The sequence below is a fragment of the Strix uralensis genome, chromosome 1 (genome assembly GCF_047716275.1).
Source record: "Strix uralensis isolate ZFMK-TIS-50842 chromosome 1, bStrUra1, whole genome shotgun sequence".
NCBI lineage: Eukaryota > Metazoa > Chordata > Aves > Strigiformes > Strigidae > Strix > Strix uralensis.
In genome coordinates, this window is record NC_133972.1 from 79514231 (window position 1) to 79533080 (window position 18850).

General features: G+C 41.0%; 1 protein-coding gene and 1 long non-coding RNA gene across 9 annotated transcripts in view; one reads left to right on the forward strand and one right to left on the reverse strand.

Moving 5' to 3' along the window:
• The window catches only part of RIOK1 (RIO kinase 1), a 19606-nt gene continuing 756 nt past the window's right edge, over positions 1-18850 (reverse strand). For 2 of the 7 annotated variants that reach the window (XM_074872300.1, XM_074872317.1), the window contains exons 2-19: positions 18491-18640; positions 17118-17522; positions 15244-15448; positions 13996-14086; positions 12814-12883; positions 12047-12089; positions 11265-11357; positions 10183-10295; positions 9979-10059; positions 9347-9433; positions 8678-8815; positions 7997-8100; positions 6212-6318; positions 5013-5078; positions 3211-3330; positions 2881-2934; positions 1699-1842; positions 1-205 (exon numbers count right to left, since the gene is read on the reverse strand). In XM_074872300.1, the coding sequence (XP_074728401.1) occupies positions 95-205; positions 1699-1842; positions 2881-2934; positions 3211-3330; positions 5013-5078; positions 6212-6318; positions 7997-8100; positions 8678-8815; positions 9347-9433; positions 9979-10059; positions 10183-10295; positions 11265-11357; positions 12047-12089; positions 12814-12883; positions 13996-14086; positions 15244-15448; positions 17118-17176 (1686 nt within the window). In that variant the 5' untranslated portion in view covers positions 17177-17522; positions 18491-18640 and the 3' untranslated portion in view covers positions 1-94. Of the gene's footprint in view, positions 206-1698; positions 1843-2880; positions 2935-3210; positions 3331-5012; positions 5079-6211; positions 6319-7996; positions 8101-8677; positions 8816-9346; positions 9434-9978; positions 10060-10182; positions 10296-11264; positions 11358-12046; positions 12090-12813; positions 12884-13995; positions 14087-15243; positions 15449-15576; positions 15709-16608; positions 16770-17117; positions 17523-18490; positions 18641-18850 lie in introns of those variants that run through there. The other 5 variants (XM_074872308.1, XM_074872326.1, XM_074872291.1 and 2 more) reach the window with 5 other exon arrangements.
• LOC141945011 (uncharacterized) overlaps positions 16724-18850 on the forward strand; it is a 15514-nt gene continuing 13387 nt past the window's right edge. Inside the window, exons 1-2 of one of the 2 annotated variants that reach the window (XR_012629396.1) lie at positions 16724-17094; positions 17842-17916. This is a non-coding gene — a long non-coding RNA (uncharacterized LOC141945011). Of the gene's footprint in view, positions 17095-17841; positions 17917-18850 lie in introns of those variants that run through there. The other variant, XR_012629397.1, reaches the window with a different exon arrangement.

The following is an 18850-nucleotide window of genomic DNA, read 5'->3' on the forward strand; positions in this document are numbered from 1 at the left end:
TGTATATAAATAAAGGATTTTTAATTTTAAGAAAAGAAAGAAGATGGTGACTAAATAACTGACAAACCACCCTCTCCCCAAGCCAAAGCTGATTTTATTTGCCTTTCTTCATTTTTGCCGTCTTTTCTTTCCGTTTCTTCACATGCTTTGGGATTTTGTTTTTTCTCTTCTCTCTTTGGGCTTCTTTAACCATCTTTTTCCTTTCCTATAAAGGATGAAATACCATTCATTTAAAGCCAGAAGGAATAAGAGATTTTGAGCAGGTCAATCAATTGTTACATTAACAAGTTAATTAACACACCACATAAAAATGAGGTTAAGAGGAAGAAATAAGAAAATCAACAGGAACAGTGAGGGGAAAGGAAAAAGGAAGTATAGGTTGGGGGTGGAGCTAGGAGCTGCACACTGATAATGACAAGGCAAAATTCAAACTAGGTAAAACCTGAGTTTCATGCAACCTTTGAAGAAAGGGAACAAGAGAAGCTCTGAACTCATGCTATTTACACCTAAAATTACAACAGGATGACTGATCTAGGTTCTCTGCTACTCACAGGGCTAGAGTATGTTTCTATACATCCTGCAAAAATACTGATCCAGTAACTGTTTGTAACTCAGAGCAAGCTGATCATCATCAGGATTGGCAAGAAAGGGTGCTATGCTACTGCAGTACACTGTAATTTGTGTCAGACAGTGAAGAGACTGCACTCAACTGGAAAATGAAATGTCAGCATAATGGGGTGGGTGGTGGAAGTAATTGCTGCTAATCAGTTGTTCAACCTACAGCTAAACACACAGGTTACCTAAAAGCTCATCTTACTCACACAGAAAGAAGTCCAAATGAAAACCTATCCATAAGCATGAGGAGTGATCAAGACTTCCCTGCTTCACATCTGAAAGGCAGCAGCTCTGGATCGGTAGAAAGTATCTAGTAGACCACTGCATTTTTATTTGACAGATATGGAATGTATTACCTTACCTTTCCTAGGAAGAAAAAACCTAACAAGCAAACCCCCAAATCTTGAACCCCTTAAGCCCAGCAAGTTTCATCCTTCTTTTGCACAGCACCTAAAAGGCTGCCGGAAGGCTCTCATCCATGGATGATACTCTGCAGAAAAGCCTCACCAAAACAGAACATAGCTGTTCTGCAGTCTGGAAAATGAAACCTTAAAAAAAACCCCAAACCATAATCCCTTCGCATGACTGCATTACATCTCTTGCCCACAGCAAAGCTAGCCAGTCTGTACTAATGGTACTGCAAAAGCCACTGTACAAACACTGTCACCAGGTCTCCAGTTCTATAGATCAAGCGGTCTCAGTTCCCTGGGAAAAAGAAGGTTAATCAGGGACCACGACCACAAAACTGAACACCAAAGCTTGAAAGAGTAGCTGGAAGCACTGAAGAGCTGCCCAGGCTTCACTAAATTCTGCTTTGTGTAGCCTTAGAATTTCCTGCAGAGATCTCTCTTCTAGCTTTGTCTAGGCTACAGAGGGCTATGTTACATGTTCCTCTACAGAAAAACATCATTAATAAAGCATCCATAACGGAATTCACATTCCCTGCTCTCATTCTCCAAAACAGGAAAAGTCCATAGCTTGTTTCAGACAAGTAGCAGAAAGAACCACTCAGAACTAAGTTTGGATTTTTTCCTGTCACATAGGCAGAGGTAGGAAAAAATAAACATTTCCTGGCCAGCTGACCTTTTTGTCCATGCTGACTTCAGCAGGTTTATCTTTGGGATGTACAGATTCTTTACAGCCCGACTCAGAGTTCTCTGAGCTGCCATCATCACCATCAGAGTCAGTTTCTGACTCGTCTGTCTTCTTTTCAAGAAGTGCAGGAATCTGCAAGATGTATTAAGAGAGAATTATATCAAACCAAAATAAAGAAACCTGATGACAATATACACACACATACATATAAAACAAAACAGAATCAGTTGCAAAGAAACCCTTGAGCTAGCTTATGCTATCTCCTTTACTACAGCCATCACTGAGTCTCAAGAAAAAGAATGGAAGTAGGTTAATCCAAACTAAGAACAAGGAAACTACAATGTACAACATAAACTTTTAGGTCAGGGCTCACAGCACAGCTGTATTTGCACTCCCAAACTAACTTCAACAAGTGATTTGTTAAGATATGTGGAAGCCAGTTTTTAATTATACTTGGATTGTACCCAAATCTACCTTGGGGGCACTGTACGTAGGCTTTATTGCAAACGCAAATATCTACACTAGAAAACTCACTTATTCTTAAACAAGCCTGGAGACTGTGCCACAGCCTGGTCCCATCCATATTTATATTTCCATTTTAAAACAGAGTCCACGCCACTGCCAGATAACATTTGCAAAGGAATGAGGGAGAATCCACAGAGGGCTTCTGCCTTGAATTATATTACTACAGACTGATCTGTACCCAACTTCTTATCCAATGTACTTTACACAAGTGTCACTGTCAAGTACTTCAGATATAGTAAGACATAATATCTTACGCCTCACACTGAAGGGTTGTTCTTTACACAATAATTACAGCAAAGCTACCCTGAACATATCAAAACTTATAGTCATGCTACAATTTAAATCAACTACATTTTCCATAATTGGAAAACATCTTCCCTCCTCTCCACCTTGGAGATCTCATGGCCACAGCAAGGATTGTTGCTTCATTCTCAAGCAAGCTAGCATCAGCCACAGTGCAGGGAAGCAATTCATGTGGTGTGCAGACACACTGTCATGCCAGACCCATCCCAGACATAAATGGCCACTCTGCAGACAAGAGGCTTCTTTCATGGTGTCAGCTGCAAGACGAGACATTCTCTGTAGTCCTTCTAAGCACTTTTCTGAAAATGGCTGAAATGAAGGATTTCAAAAAGACCCTCTCACCTTCTGAACACCAGACAAATCCTTCTTCAGTCCTGTCACAGTCTGGTAGAGAATCTACACCCAGGGAGAAAGAAAATTATATTATCAAAATATGAGTATTAAATCGTTGTGCTCAGAGAAAGTTATTATCTCAAAAAACCCAACAAACCGAGGGAAAAAACCCACAATGTTAGCATTAGTACTAACCAGATGATTTTAAACTATGACACTAGATTCAGTACTCCACACCTTGATAACAAGGCTTCTGTTTTTGTTTGTTGCTATCAGTTTGCAGTGAGAAGAAGTCATATTCCCTCCCTGGTTTTGCAGTGCCACAGCATGTCTACTCACATTATCTTGTTGAACATTCAATGCCATATCCTCCTCCTTCAACTTCATCATTATATCCACATCTCTCTCGTAGTTTTTAACTTCAGTCAAAGTTCGAGGTATGTAAGCCTTCTTAAACACCTAGTAAAAGAAAACATAAACTTACTAATTTACATAGAGTTTCATGATGTTCTTTCTTCCTAATTATGCATCCTTAAGAGAATAATCATGAAGGATTTCATGGCTCAGAATAACTAAAAGTGAACACGGCAGTCATCCACTACCATCTGAACCACAGTGTATCTTTTTTTTTTTTTCAGGAGCAGACTTAATGTGCAACCTACGCATTATTGATAGATCATGACTAATAAGGCTCCTTCCTAAGCATGACTACCACCAGCCACTTACAAACTTCTCCAATCCTTCCAACTTCCTCTTAACCTACTTGAGCCCTAAGGTTTTGTATTCTAAGGATTTTCTCTAATGTTTTTATGGTGATGTTTACAATGCCTTCAGGAGGCAATTCTGTTGAAATGCGCTGTTAGAACTTAATCTCTTTATATAATACCACCTGCTTCAACCTACAGTCCAAGTCAAAAAAGGTTCCTGCAGCAGTATAGTACAGTAAAACCTAACTGCAGTATCAACAACATACTTAAAATTTGTCATGCAGTCTTTTTGAAATAGTCCTCCAGCAAACTTAAGTCAGTACCTGATCAGAGAGAAGTATTTTACTTCTCTTTTTCACGGTATCAGCTCAATCCCACCACAAATTCAGCAGGCTTTATGTCATAACTGCTAGACTAAGTGCTGTGCAAAGGGCAGAGGTCCCCACCTCCACAGAGCTTGCCCTTAATCAGCTCTACTCTTTTGTGAAGGAAGTGACACAAACTAGCCATAGCGGCATGGTCTAAGAGGAAAAGACTGAACTTAGATGCCACTAAACCATCTCTCTTACTGGACAGTACCTTTATATAAGCAAAAGAATAACTGGTTTGCAAAAAAAGATGGGATTGAAACAAAACACTAGCATCAGAAGTTGTATGCTGAGGATATCTTAGGAAGAAAAAAAAAAAAAAAAAATCTTTCCTTAGGCAAGCTTGAGCCAGAAGCAGTTAGTAAAACCTGCAGAGCTCCAAGAGCAAAAGAAAAGTCTTTGATAAATCAAGTACTATTGACTCCAAAGATAAACATCACATGAACCAGTACAAATCTGGTCTCACTGATACAAATTCCACTCAACACAGTTGTTTTTTCGTTTTGGTGTTGTTTTTTTTTTTTTTAAACTCATCTGTAACAGACAGATAAGACTAAGATAGAAATTGTTTCATCTTTATATCAAGCCTTTCCAGAATGTTAGCAGTTTTCAGTAATGGTCTTTAAATGGCTTCACTTAATGTGAAAGCAAGGGAGAAAATCCGCAGATGCAAGAACTGAATTAGACTGGGACTGGAGCTAGATAGGCCGTCTGGTCACTGCACGTATCCAAATATCCTGCTTCTGTATCACTGGTCCAAAAACACTGGCATAATCATTTTTTTTCTTAACTGAACCTGAACTGGAAGATACATCAAGGGACCTAGCTACAAGCAAACATATTGGTTTAGGAAATGGAGTAGCTGCCTTCTAACAACTTATCACTGTCAGCTTTTACACGTGGCATCCCTTAATACTTCACATCTCAAATAGTTCAAGACATCTCAGCATCACAATGTTTTGCTTATCAGCTGTACATTTTGCCAAATAAAATGGAACATTTTTCACTGTTTAGAAGAGGCAAGGTTAATATTCATTTCATAGCAGGAACAAAAATCCTCACTTACTTCCTCATCCACTTTATCTTGACTGGATCTTTCCTCCTCTGTTCTTTTCGATGCTATTTCCATTGCCTGAAGAAATATTAAGTAATACAAAGTTATACTCTTTAGAATCGCATCACTTAATCCAACTAACCATTCCCATCTGTGTTTCTCCCCATACTCCACACTGTCACTCACAAATACTCCAGCTTTCCCGATGGCGATGCCTTGAGTGACACCTAATGGTAACCAACATTTCTGCAAAGCACACTTGTAACTGCAGATCTGCTTTATTAATAGAGGGAAAACATGCTCGCTGCTCCTCCCAGACCAAATTATGGCAGGCCCAGCATGGCTACAGGACATAACAGTGCAAGGAGGATACAGTGAGCAGCGCTCAGTCCTGGAACATGGCTCTTCTCACGCACATGGGCAAGCCAGAGGAGCACAAATAAGAGGAACCACGTAGCACAGTTCTGTCTCATTCAATCTCCAGTATGACACAAAGTACACAACATCTGGAAATCCCCATGCTGTACTGGTATTTGGACCACACTCAAGTCTCTGCCTCATGGTCTTGACCAGGAACGACACATCAAATCTCCACTCTGAGCATGGCATATATGGCCCTCATTTCTCTTGCATTAACTTAAAAAGCCTTCCCCCCCCCCTTTTAAAGAATCATCCAGCTGGGAGCAAAGGACTGGCAGCTAGAGATGAAACACATGGGTGCTGCTAGCAGCACTGAGTAAGTTTCCTTCCTCCTAGAATCAACGTGATCTGCCAGCTGCTATAGTTGGCCAGCAAGACTGTGTACCTTGGAGTAACACTGCCCTGAGTGATTCCCTTCCTCCCTCAGCCCACCCTGCTGAAATCTGCATTGTTAACCCCATTCTCTATATAAGCATGGTTATACTTCTGCAGAGCTTCTCCTTGCCAAAAAGAAAGAACTAATTTAAACCATCCTGGTTCTAGTAGCACCTGAAAGAGACATTTGAGTTTTCATGATTAGACTTTTTGAGAAAACGTAGAATTAAAGTGTTGTCATCCTATAATGGTATAAATGGAAAAGACCAGTACACATTTTTGAAGCACTAGCATATCATAATATCATGTACCAGCTTCCTTCAATAGCAGGATGTAGAATAAATGAGATGAAGGAGCCTGAACTGATTTTATTGTTCAAGTCTTCCTACATAAGCAACAAGGGTACGAGGTCTTACCTTAGACAGATAGTCATCAATGTTCTGGCTGGTGATAGAAGGATCAGTAATAAACTCAAACAGCTCCCTCACAGTCATCACCGCAACATTGTGCTTCTGGAAAAAGTCTACCAGGAAACAAGGGCAGAGTCAAAAAACGTAGGTAATTATGTGTAACATATGCAGCTGTGATGCTGAGTGACAGCCAATGGCCCTGATGACTTGGGAAAGTCTCAGCAGCACGTACTGCATCATACTGGGTTTAGCTATCCAATGACTCTTGGCCATCTGAAATAAAACCATTCATCTTCCAGATGGAACAAATACCAAAAGGAGAATAACTGGATAAACATAAAAGCCAAATCAATTTCAGCAGGAGCCAGATTTAATGGAGTAAGGGCTAAGTAAACAATATAAGACAGATGTAGTATTTGAAATGACTAAGATGAGAAGTATATTTCAAAGAATAAGGAATGGAGAATTCAGACTTTTGCCAAAGAGAAACAGAAGTATCCACTGACACACAGTACAGCCTAATTATGATCCACCTAAAAGGGAAGACACATTAATGTATTAGAATTTTCCTCAATACTACGTTCAGAATTAGTTTCTTGAGACAAGTATAACCAAATTCTGAGGCTGCACTTTCTGTACTGAAAAACAGCAGTGAAAGACACTGAGGACTGCTTAATAAGTGTTTCCTACTAAAGTTTTCAGAAGATCTCTCACCATGAGAAATTAATCATAGAAAGAACAACAAAAAAAAATTACTTTAGAGGCAGCCCTCTGCCCATGGAACCCCAAGCCTTGCAATGCTCACAGCTAGGGCTGTCTCTGCAGCCTCTGAAGGAGGACTACACACAGAAAGCAGTGACAGGAAACAAACCAACCAACCACACCAAAACCACTGCAACTAACTGAGACACCAGAATATGTAGGGAGAGTAAGTCAAAAGACATGAAAAAAGAGCAAGGGTGCAAGTACCTCAGCTGGAAAGGAGTTATTAGAAATTCATGAACAGAAAAGGAATAAGGAAAAACTAGCATACTGGGTATCAACATACACATAGCATCAAAACACACACAGCTCTTTTTCCACAGACTTTGAAAAGTCTCAGCAAAATTAGAAAAAGCCAGTCTGAAAAGGGGGAGGAAAAGCAGCCTGCAGCAACAGATTTCTTGTCCAGAGAGAAACACAGCCTACCAGGAGGTGTGTATCTGTTACACAACATGCATACTCACACATGAAGACCAAATTTTCAGAAGAAAAATACCATAAAGGTACCTTGTTTATTAGACTATTATGACAAGTGATAACATCTCTAATAAATTACTCTATGCCTCGATCCTCTCAGCTGACCTGGACAAGTGCAGGAAACTTCATAACATATGGTAAACTTCTTGACAGCTGAGGAATTCCAGATGTGGATTCCACTCATAAGGAAACATATCAGTATGCCTGTGCAGTCCCTTTAAGTGAGGGAAGTTAAGACTGGTTAGGCGCTGCTGCAGACTGGGACTGCTCTATAATCAGCCTGGGACTGATCTCAGATCTATCATAAACCTAAGATACAGTGAGATGACTCATTTCAGCCAGATGATTTCTAGCAAAATAGGCTGTACTCTTCTGAACTCCGCACAGTACACTGCTCCACAAAGAAGACATGAGAATATAGGAGAGGGGGTATTTTAACAGCAGTTTGACAGCTTCTACAGTCAGTTATACCTTAAAGAACATAGGTGAACACATTTCACCTTCCTAAATAAATCAGCTACCACAACAAGAGTTGAAGCACAGCCCACTCACCATTAACGTTGGCACAATCCTTTCGCAGGAACTCCAGCGCATGCGGGTGGTCATGCTCCACGGCCTGAGACACGTCAATGATGTACACGTCCCCGCTGTGGTATCTGCAAAAAAAAAAAAAAAAAAAAAATCACACGGAGCTGCACTAACTCCACTGGTGTTATATGGGAGATTACTGAGGGGCAGGAACAAAGAACCAGCAAACAATCTTAATGTATTTCTCTAGCATATACCTCACATATTTGGGCCAGAGTGGCTTTTTTGGGGTCAATCCCTTCCCTCCTCTACACAAGCTGTATTATTAAACTTTAAAGAAATTGTCTTCGCAGGAACACGAGAAGCAATGTTATGGGTGAGGGGAAGAAAAAGGAAAAAAAGTGATACCTTACTAATTTTTTCTCTACTTGAGGTTTTTTTTGTTAGTTTGTGAGGGGTTTTTGGTGGGGTTTTTTTCTTTGTTTGAGTTTTTGTTTGTTTTTTTGCTTGTGGTGGTTTGGTTTTTTTTAAACAAAGAAAGCTCAGATCTGGGTTAAAAGCTACATAATTAATTACCGAAGTTACAAAATCCAGTTACAAAAAGGACCCCACCCATCCCTTAAAGGTAGATTAGTACTCTCACATAGAGGTTGCCAATGCATACATTTTAGATGTCACAATTCAGACCAAAGTTTAAAAACATACAGCATATTAAATTCACTGAGATCTGCATGAACAAGTCTGGCATCTTGGTACATTCTTCTCATGTACTGGATGATTTGCAGGTACAGCTCCCGGACTTTGGAGTCAGATAACTGAGCATTCTTCAGCAGAGGAGCAGGCCTTGAAATTACAACATAAATAACAGAAAGTGAGTACTTTTTCCTTCTTCATACCAGCTGCAGATGCTTTAATTGCTGTACCTGATCCTTCCATTCACTAAGTGCATCAAGCAAGTCAGCAAGAGCAGCTAAGTGCACAGAGCCAGCACGAAGGGCAGCAAAGCTTGGTATATGCTTGCCAAAGACACTGGAGCTCTGTTTCCAAAGTGAGATGATTTGGACCATGCTACATTAATGTTTTTAGTACAAAACGATGAGCGATTGTCATGTATGATTAGCAAGCCTTTCCAGGCTTCATTTCTGGTTAAGCCACTTGACGACACAACTGAGGCTTCAGAATCATGCAGATTGTCTGTAGTAGTAGCTGTCAAGTGTATGGGTACCTTACAAGTCACATGCACATGGAAGAGCAACATGTTCATTTTACAGGCCTAAAGTAACTAGGCAAATTCAGAGGGTTTGTTTGCTTTTAATAAACCTTTGTGGAAAGATATTAATAAAAAAAAATATTTTATTTTCTAAGGATACTTACCTATCACCTTTACCAATAAAGCCCATGACAAGCACATGACTTCTCAGCATAATTGGCTCTGGGCAAGGTATTTGGGCTGTATTCAACCTGTAACACAAGAACAAAGCCACAGAAAAATAAAACTAAACTCTAACTCTACTATTTGCATTGGACTAGTGCCTATAGGAGCTCTGTTGCTTTAAATATAATACACAATAAGAGTTCCTCTACTCAGGAAACTCTCACTTGTGAAGAACAACTAGGAAATGAATACAAAAAGCCACAACCATTCTGGCTCTGACCCTTCTCTAAGCATTCCTGTCTCGGACAAAGAATCTTTACACAGTTCAGGTTAATCCTAGATTAACCTGTATCACACAGCGGGCTGCTACTCAGCAGCAGCTATTTCTAGCTTCTCCTCACTTTTCAGTCATGTCAGAGTTCAGACATTGAAGAGCTTAGAGAACGAGCAGCATGACAAAAATATCTTTATTCCTCCCTCCTCCTTTTCTCTCTGACATGGAAGCTTAAGACACTCTCCTGAACACTCCAGAGACCCTAAAAGGTAGCGATAGCCACAGTCTAGCAATAGAAGTGTACCTCCTATAAAGTCTGTTACCTTTGCATGCTGAAATAAAAACTGGAAGAATCACCTTATTAAATTCCTCATTTCTTTTTCAGCCCATGTCTTCACCATTTTTCTTGGATTGCCTTTGCAATATCCATGACGAAATCTTAAAATAAAGAAATAAAAACCAAGGACTCTTATCCAATCAATGCAGTATTAGCACCGGTGATTTTACCACCTTTCAAACAATCCCTCTTCCCCAGTAAAACCAGGCAGAAGTCAAACTCACCTGAATTCACCACTCACATACTTATCCCGATCTTTAAACATCAGAATAGAGGTTTTGTAAATCTTTATTGCTCTGTTCTCTCCATTCGCAGTACTGGCATGATATACATTAGCCTATCAGATTACAAAGGGAAGAAATAACATTAAAGAAAAACTCTTTAAACCAACATGACCTTCTCTCCTCTTCTGTTTCTGACACCTGGAAAAGATCTGATCTCACCTCAGCCCATACGCAGCACCCAGCTGAGTGAGACTGCACATAAAGGCAATCTCTTTTTTCTACCAGAAGTACCTACGACTGGATAGGGGTGTGACAACGCACAGAGAACAAAAACAACAGTACACAAGAAAACTCCACCTCATCCACATTCTGGAGACTGAAACAAGCCCTGTGTGCAGGGTTAATTTGAGCCTGTGCGCTATTTAGGCCCTAAAGCATGGCCCAAATCTCTCACATTGACACCTCTACACAGAATGGAAGTATGCCTTTAATCAGCATCCAAGGACTTGGAAGAAAACCGGATCAGCCTAGGGACTAGGCATTCTAAAACCAATTTATGAATTTACTTGGAAATTGTGGTCTGGTTTTAATTATCTGCAATATTACTGGATAGTAACTGCACATGAACATGCTAGTTTTGTAAAAGCAATGGTTTAATAGTATTTCAAACAGAATTTTGTTACACCATTTAGATACTCCCACGCCTGCTGACATGTGGAGCTCGTCTGATCAGCACGCAAGAGTCTCATATAAAGAATTACCTGGGTTTGTATGTTTTCTCAGGGACAGTTTAATATTGTGTGTACACATACCCTTTCCAAAATTTCAGCTGTAACATATAATTAACAAGATCCACAAATTTAAGATAACACTTAAGTATTCTGAGAAATTTTTCATACTTGGGGAAACTTGTTTCCTTTAACATAAGTTGCATTTTATCTTAAGGTAACTTCCTACCAAGCAAGCAACACAAAAGAAAAACAGTAGTACTAAACCCAAGTATTTCAAACATCTGAGCACCATAAAGCTTCCACCTAGCTTGCTGAGAAAAATACTATTATGTCATTTGTAATAAAACTTACTTCTTTCCCTGTGCTGATGCAGCCATTGATTTCTGATATGACACCTCTAGTTAGCATCTTGAACAGAATCATTCGGGTCCTTGGATCCAACACCTCAAATTTAATACAGAAAGTCACCACAACTGCTGTCTTTGAAGAGGACAAAACCTAGTAATACTGTTCAGTCTTAGTACCATATTAAAGGACCCATAGCATCAGACTATTCTTAAAGATCAAATGATGACCCAAACAGGAACCACTCAGAATTTTGCCATGATTCTAGCACGATACTTCACTTTTTCTTTCAACATGATTACTTTTTTTAAGCTAGGCATATGTCCTTGAGCTAGCTCTAGAAGAGGAGACATAAGAGAATGATTTCCCATCCACAGTTGCATTAAGTATGTTCAAATAAGGTTTCTCTTGAGATACAGTTATCATAACTGAAATAGAGCAGCTATGCAGCCTTGGGCCAGTCTTGCTAAAGAAACAAACCGAAAAAAGCAAACCCAGCATTTTTATTGTTCTTTGGAATTTAATAAAAATTTAAGATGGAATTCTGCATTGCATCTATAATCAAATCACAACGCTAAGCACAAAAATGAGCTTCAAAACGCTTATGGAAGCGAGTAGAACCTTCATACAAGAAAGCAACATAAAGAAACAACAGGTCTCCTCAGGATAACAAGGGACACAGAATTCCAAGGCAAAACTTGTTGCTACAGTATCCATTTTATTACTGATTCCAAATTCCACATTCTTTATTCCCATCAAAAGAGAAATTTGATGAATTAAGGACTTACCTGTTCTACTGTTGCTCTGTCTGACTTGTCTTTGACTCGGTACCTAGCAGAAGTGAAAATAAATGATACAATACCACATATGAACTCAGTACTTTGACAGAGTAAAACACAACATTCGGTATTCATTATTAAAGATAAGACAACAGCCTCAAGAAGTAAGGCTTTCAGTTCATACAAAAGCAAAGGTTTCTCCTGAAGGCGGGGGGGGGGGAAAAAAACCAAAAAAAGAAATCTATAAACATCAGTGCCCTTCACTTGTATAGATACCTTCTTGCCTCCACTGAATTATGCTTATTCAGGAGAAAACAATATCTGTCTTAACAACTTAGGGCTATAAACTGCAGGCTTAAAAAAAATTTTAAAAAGAAGTACCTTTCCCTCACCAAATCATCATGAGGGACCTTCAAAAGGCTTCCAATACCTTTTTAGACCAACTGTTTAAGGACCTCTGTTTAGAAAAAAAGAGTATCAGAGATAAAATAGTCTTTTCTAGTGGAATGACACCTGTCACTTCTGTCTTACTACACCAATACAATCAGATGTGCTACCAGCAGCAGTGACAAAAGAATCAAAACTTTGGAATGATTTAGGCAGCTGATTCAGAAACCAAAAAGTTTAAGACCAAAAAGCAAACTGCATGCAGACAATTTACAAATTTTGATTTTCTTAATAAATTTCTTCAAAACTCAGGATCACACTAGGAAATAAGAACTACTCTTCTGGATTTAAATTATTTAAATGAAAATAGAACCACAAGTAATACTCACATGTCTGCTTCCTTCTGTCTAGACTTTTCTGTGACTTTGTTTATAACAGAGTCATCAAAATTTAGCTTATCTGAAAAAGACGTAAGAAGTAATGAAAAAAAACCCAAAACCCAAAGAAGTTTCCTATGTTCAGAATTGCTCCTGCAATTCTGCTGCCAGCTGAAATGCCACAACACAATGTTAAACACAGGTGGAGCTCTCTGACAAGCACAGAAACTTAGCTCCATACCAGAGTTAACCCAGCTCTCCACTCTGTCTACATTTCAAAGTAGGACTATAAGGTAACAACACAGATGAGTGAGACAGTCCTACAGACTTGGAGATGCAATGCCATCCTGAAGTAATGCCTTTTGGATAACATCTCATCATTAAATTTGCCCGCCCTTCTATTATCACAATCAAATACCATTTTTCTGAACAAAATAAGCAACAGCTTCCAGTATTCTCTCCCCATGATGTATTTAAAATGGCATTTTATTAATGCTAAATGTGTAAAAGCTGCTGTATTTGGCTACATACACCAGCACCACTCTTTCGAACCTTCATTTTAGAACCACTTCATTACAAAGGAAACCACAGCCTCCGTTTACTACCCTGTCAAAAGGCCCCAATCACAGCTACATCTAGCCCTAACCAGTTGAGCTGAACAGCCATTTCCATCACATGGTAAACATCAAACTACAGCAGCTAGGACAGCAGCCTCCTCACATATCACACAAACTCTACCCCTGAGAGATAACTGTTGCATAATGTACCACCCTAATATTACAGGGGACTGCAATCGTCTAGAAAATTTAGCTGTGGTAGCACCTTTGGGAGTGACCAACATCATCACAACAGAGAGTTGATACCATCCCTCCAGCCAAACAGCTTGCTCCTACAGAAGCAAGGGAAGAAATACTTTATGCAATCTGGCAAAGTCAAGAGGAAGAAAAAAAAAAAAAACCAAGAAAAAACAACAGCCTTGTGGCTCTGAAGGGGGAGAGAAAAGCATATGACAGCTGATTAATGGAGACTAAAGGCAACTTGAAGTACGCAAAAGCCATTTTTTAATCTGTCTGCCAACGGTTAACTGCCATTCCAGCGAGTTCTGGCTTAAAATAAGCAGAATTAGTCTGAGAATGTCACATGTCACAGAGTGGTATCTGTTTTCATAAAAGAAGACAATGCAATTATACTCACCTAAATTAATTTTATGTTCAAATTTCCTTAAAGCCTTGTCTGTAGGGGTAGACATTTTTGCTGAATAGCAACTAGGGGTCTGTCTATTTGCCTGAAACAAAGGATTTGTTAATATAAGTTGCCTTCTCTAAATAGCCCGTTGAAATACAGACAATATCATTGGAAAAGTCAGCTCAGATACCTATGCCTAGAGCTATAAAAAAAACCAGAAAGGGTGAGGAAATGGATATGGATTAACATCAGACTTTACTTAACTCAAGAAAAGAAAATACAGGTCACACATCAGTTAGAATTCCAAAAAGTGCCCCAATTCAGGGGTATTTTTAGTCTGGGAATTTAGCTGCAAGTCTCTCATATTAACACTTTTTCTGTCTGTAGAAGGAAGGGAAATAGCAGACAGAAACAAGGAGAAAAATGAGAGGAAAAAATGAGAAGGTAATGAACAGAAAAAACTTTCAAAGATGCTATCTTTTCTTACAGGTAGTCTTCTCCAAACACAATTAATACCTGAACACAACTTCACCAACACTGGACAGCATAAACCTCTAACTAAAGGCAACAATAAATCACCCAGGACAAGTGCTGTGAGTTAGACACAATATGCCATGATCACCACCCGTCTAATTTAATTCAACTATTCTGTTATGTTGGTATCAATAGGAAAAAAGAGATTTTGAACCTTCAGTGTTCAAGTTGAGGGTCAGAAGGATGCTAGTTCTTGCATCTCGCATGTGCTCTTCATTATCCACAACGCCAGAGTTTCTATGCCAACAGTATACACTCTAAATTAACCCACTTCTAACACTCCCCTCCATCTCCTATGCTTTCGTCTCCTTCACTATTAGTCCAAAACAATCTGTTTCACCCTGGGTGTGACAAGTTTCAAAATCAGATAGAAAGGATGGGAAGATGTTCAAAACCACAGAGGACAAATACCAAAAAGTAAGCAACATCAGTAGAGATTGGGGTGGGCAATTAAAGCTGAGAAAGGAACAGAAGGAAAACTGCAGTGACAAAAAGAATCCAGAGATAGGGTCTGAGACAAGGAAATCAAACAGAGTTCTGGCTACAACGTACATACACACATGGCACGTCAGAGGAACAGAGTCAAAGGAGGGGGATTCTCTCCAGGAAAAATTTCCATTTGCATTTATGCTCAACATAATACTAAAAAAAGAACAAAGCCTTCAGGTTAGCCCCATTTGCTCTTGGGCATCCTTGATGTTCACAAAATAGCCTTCAACATACCTGTGGATTGCATCCACCAGTAGCGTTGTGGCGCTTTGTGAGTCTTCCCACCTCATCATCCCAGTCCCAGTCTTCATCTTCCTCTTCATCATCGTCATCATCATCACCATCTCCTTCCTCAGTGCTAACTTCTCTGCACATGTATGACTGGCAGTTCCCAGTGATCTCATCTTCTTTAGCTGTTTCTGTGTCTTGTGTAAATTCACTTCAAAAAAAATACAGATTTTATATAATTATAAATGATTGTTACAGTCATCAAAAATTCAATATGTTTATCCCAACAACTGATTTCACAAGGTTAGCTCTCCGTGAGATGTTTCTCACTTCACCTGCCTTTAAGCAAGCATATATGAGAATGTCACTGCCTTTAAAGGATGGACTACGTTTATCTTCTTCACCACATCAGTGCTGCCTTCTAACTTGTTCTGCAGTTACACATATTTGGATCCCTCTGAGTCCAATCAGACGAACACACCAGTGCAGGCCAGCTGGCTCCTTCGCCAGAGATGAATCACTCTGCTTGCTGCCACAGCAGATTTCCACCTGACAAGGTATCACACAAAATCTCATCAGAGGCAGACAGCCAACCTGCTGGTAACTCAGGGCACCAGCACAACCTACATAAAAAAAAGTGAGACCTAAAAAAGAATCTGTGGGAGAAATGAAGCCTTTTGACTTACTCATGTCTTAATGTCTGTCATACATCACATTTTTATGACAGAACAAATATGTCCCAAAGCAAGTTTTCTGCCAGTATTTGACATTTCATTAAATGAAGCGTAAACTGGAAAGAAAATGGCTTGAACCCATAAAGCAACACTATTCTTTATCCGCTCCCCACTAAATACAAAAAGCTCTATGCTTTCGGTGCAACAAAAAAGGTGTTTTAATTCCAAAACGAATCAAACTTATTCGCTATCCTAAGCAACTCACCATTCTCTTACGTGGTTTCACGTGTTCAGTTACAATCAAATAACACAAAGGTGAAACCGCCTCGACCACCCCGGGTCTGCAGCGGTGAAGCAGAAATCGCAAAGAACTAAAAAGCCGAGAGAGCGCACACAGCCTTTCCTCACGCGTACAGGTTTAACCCAGCAGCACGCCTCCCCCTGCCCCGCCGTTTTCCGCCGCGCCTCCAGCCCCGCTGCCAGGCGGCGTGCAGGACTACTCGCCTCCCCGCTCCTGCTTCTTGCCGGCCGCGTCGGAGGACAGACGCACCCGAACAACCCCTCGCAGGGGCCTGCGGGAACCGCTCGGCACCCGCGGCCAGCCGACCCGCCCGGCCTCGCCTCACGCCGGCGCAGGGCGCCACCAGAGGCCCGGCCCCCCCGAGCGGCCCACACCCGGCCCCTCGCCGCTTCCTACCCCTCAGAGCACTCCGCATCATCGAACTGCCCGGGCACGGCCTGGCTCATCGCCAGCGCCCGGTAATCCATGGCGGGAGGGAGGCGGCCGGCCGGCACGAGGCACCACAGGCACCGCTAAAGGGACCGACAGCGTCGTGGGCCTGCACGGCCGTGCAACGGAGGGGGGCGGGACCCGCCTCCGGCCCCGCCCGCTTCTCAGGTTCCGGCGCGGGGATTGGCTGCGAGCACCTGACGTCAGCCGTACCGTCGGGTGTGGCCCAGCCGCCAGCAGCTGTTGTGAGGGGGCTGGAAATGGCGGCGGGGAGAGCGGCCCGAGAACCGGGATTGTACCGGGAATCCGGTACCCGCCCAGGCCGGTGACGGACCGCGGAGCTCTGACAAGCGCTGCCAGGGTAAACCCGGCAGCCGCAGCTTTCCTCTGGGGGAGCTCACAGTGTTGTCCCTCAAGCGGGGTCGTTTACCCGGTGTGCAACAGCAACCGCTGGTAAGTAATAAGTAAATTCTCACCTGTGGTACCTCTGTATATCACGTAATCCAGCCTTAAAATGTTGCATCTTCAAGCCCATTTCTCTTTACCACAGGTTCGTGGTTATTTTCCCTAACACGTTAGTGATGATCTGTGTCATCTGTAATAGATATGGATAGAGTTTTATTTAGTATACTCTGAAATATTAAATTCCAATCTTTATTAAAATAAAACTCCAACTGAAGCCAAAGGAATTCCACAATTTCAAGCCTCACTAGAAGCATCTTAGATCACTGTAATACCCCTTACTGATGCCTGCTAGCAGGTGTCTGCAGGCAGTTGGTGCTAGTTGCTGTAAGGGGCCTCACGCAAGAATGCACCGAAGGACATAATTTTTGCAACTGTGATGGGTACATCCTGGAGAGGGCAGATAAACCAGCAGACACCTGCGGAAACCAAAGATAAGAAAGCTGAGAAACTTTATAGACAGTGCGATGAGCCAAGACAAGATCTTGCATGAAAGGAAGACTCAGAGTTCATGGAACAGACACCAAGAGACACCTCTTCAACAACCACTAGGGACCAGCACAGACCACCAAAAACACCCACAGAAGCCCCTCAGAGACCTTTCCCCAAATTTTAGTACGCTTGTGCAATGTATTAACATATGCATTCAATTCTCTGGAAATAGGTGTGTACTCCTCAGAAATTACATGAATATTCATTTCTTATATTGTATATAATAAGCGTGCCTTTGTCTTTCAGCATGCATGTTAGATGGAATGACCCCTCGTGCATCCAGCGCTCCAATAAAGAATGCCTGCCTTCTGAAACTTCAAACTAAGTCTTAGAGAGTTCTTTTGAGACCGGATTTACATGCTAATCTGTTTATATAGCAATATAATGTAGGATTAAGAAAATACGAGTGCTGCACTTTTGCTATCTGGCACATAATGGTAAAATTTTAAAATGCATTCTTTTTTTGTTGATGTTTTCCCATTATCCAAGTAGTTCATGTAAAGGCTATCAAAAATCTGCAGTTGTGCAGAAAACATGGAAGCATGTACTCAGAAGCCTTTAAAAAAGAATGAATGAAATAGATGCAATTTCTATCTGAAACGCTTCTGTAAAGTCAGCCCATTGAGAGCCTCTGAATGTGGAAAGCAACAAGCCAGTTTCTGACATTTCTAAAGCTGCAGCGTTACTTCAGACTGTCTTCAAATTCTGCCGCTTCAGCTTCTGACACTAGAACACCTGGAACCTAAATACCCCTTTCTCCTTCTTTTGTATAAAGATGGAATCTTGTGTCAAATATTCTCTCTCCATAACAAAGTGCCAGCTGGTAAGGCAGAAAAAAGTACAGCGTCAGTCTGAAGAAGCCGTACAACAACTGCTTTTGAAAGAATTCTCTAACCTGCAAGGCCTAGCTGTGTGAGAAGGTACCGCTGCTCTCCTTAGACACCGGTGACTTCAGCCAGAGGAGAGGGAGCATTGCTGGAGGGCCTTCATGCTGCTCAATCACTATGATACCCAGGTCAATTATGCAGTGTGTCATGAGGGAGGTCTGGAAGGGAAAAGGTAGATTCTATATGAAAACAAACTGTCCTGTTATTTCTTACGATCTTCTATTACCTGGAAATTCCCATCATGCTTCATTGTGCTAGATGTTATACAAACAAAACAAAACATGAACAAAAATGGGAGCCTGTATGTTAAGGAACTCACTGCCAAGTATCCTCTCCAGAAGTGGATGCAATGCTATGTGTGGCATTCT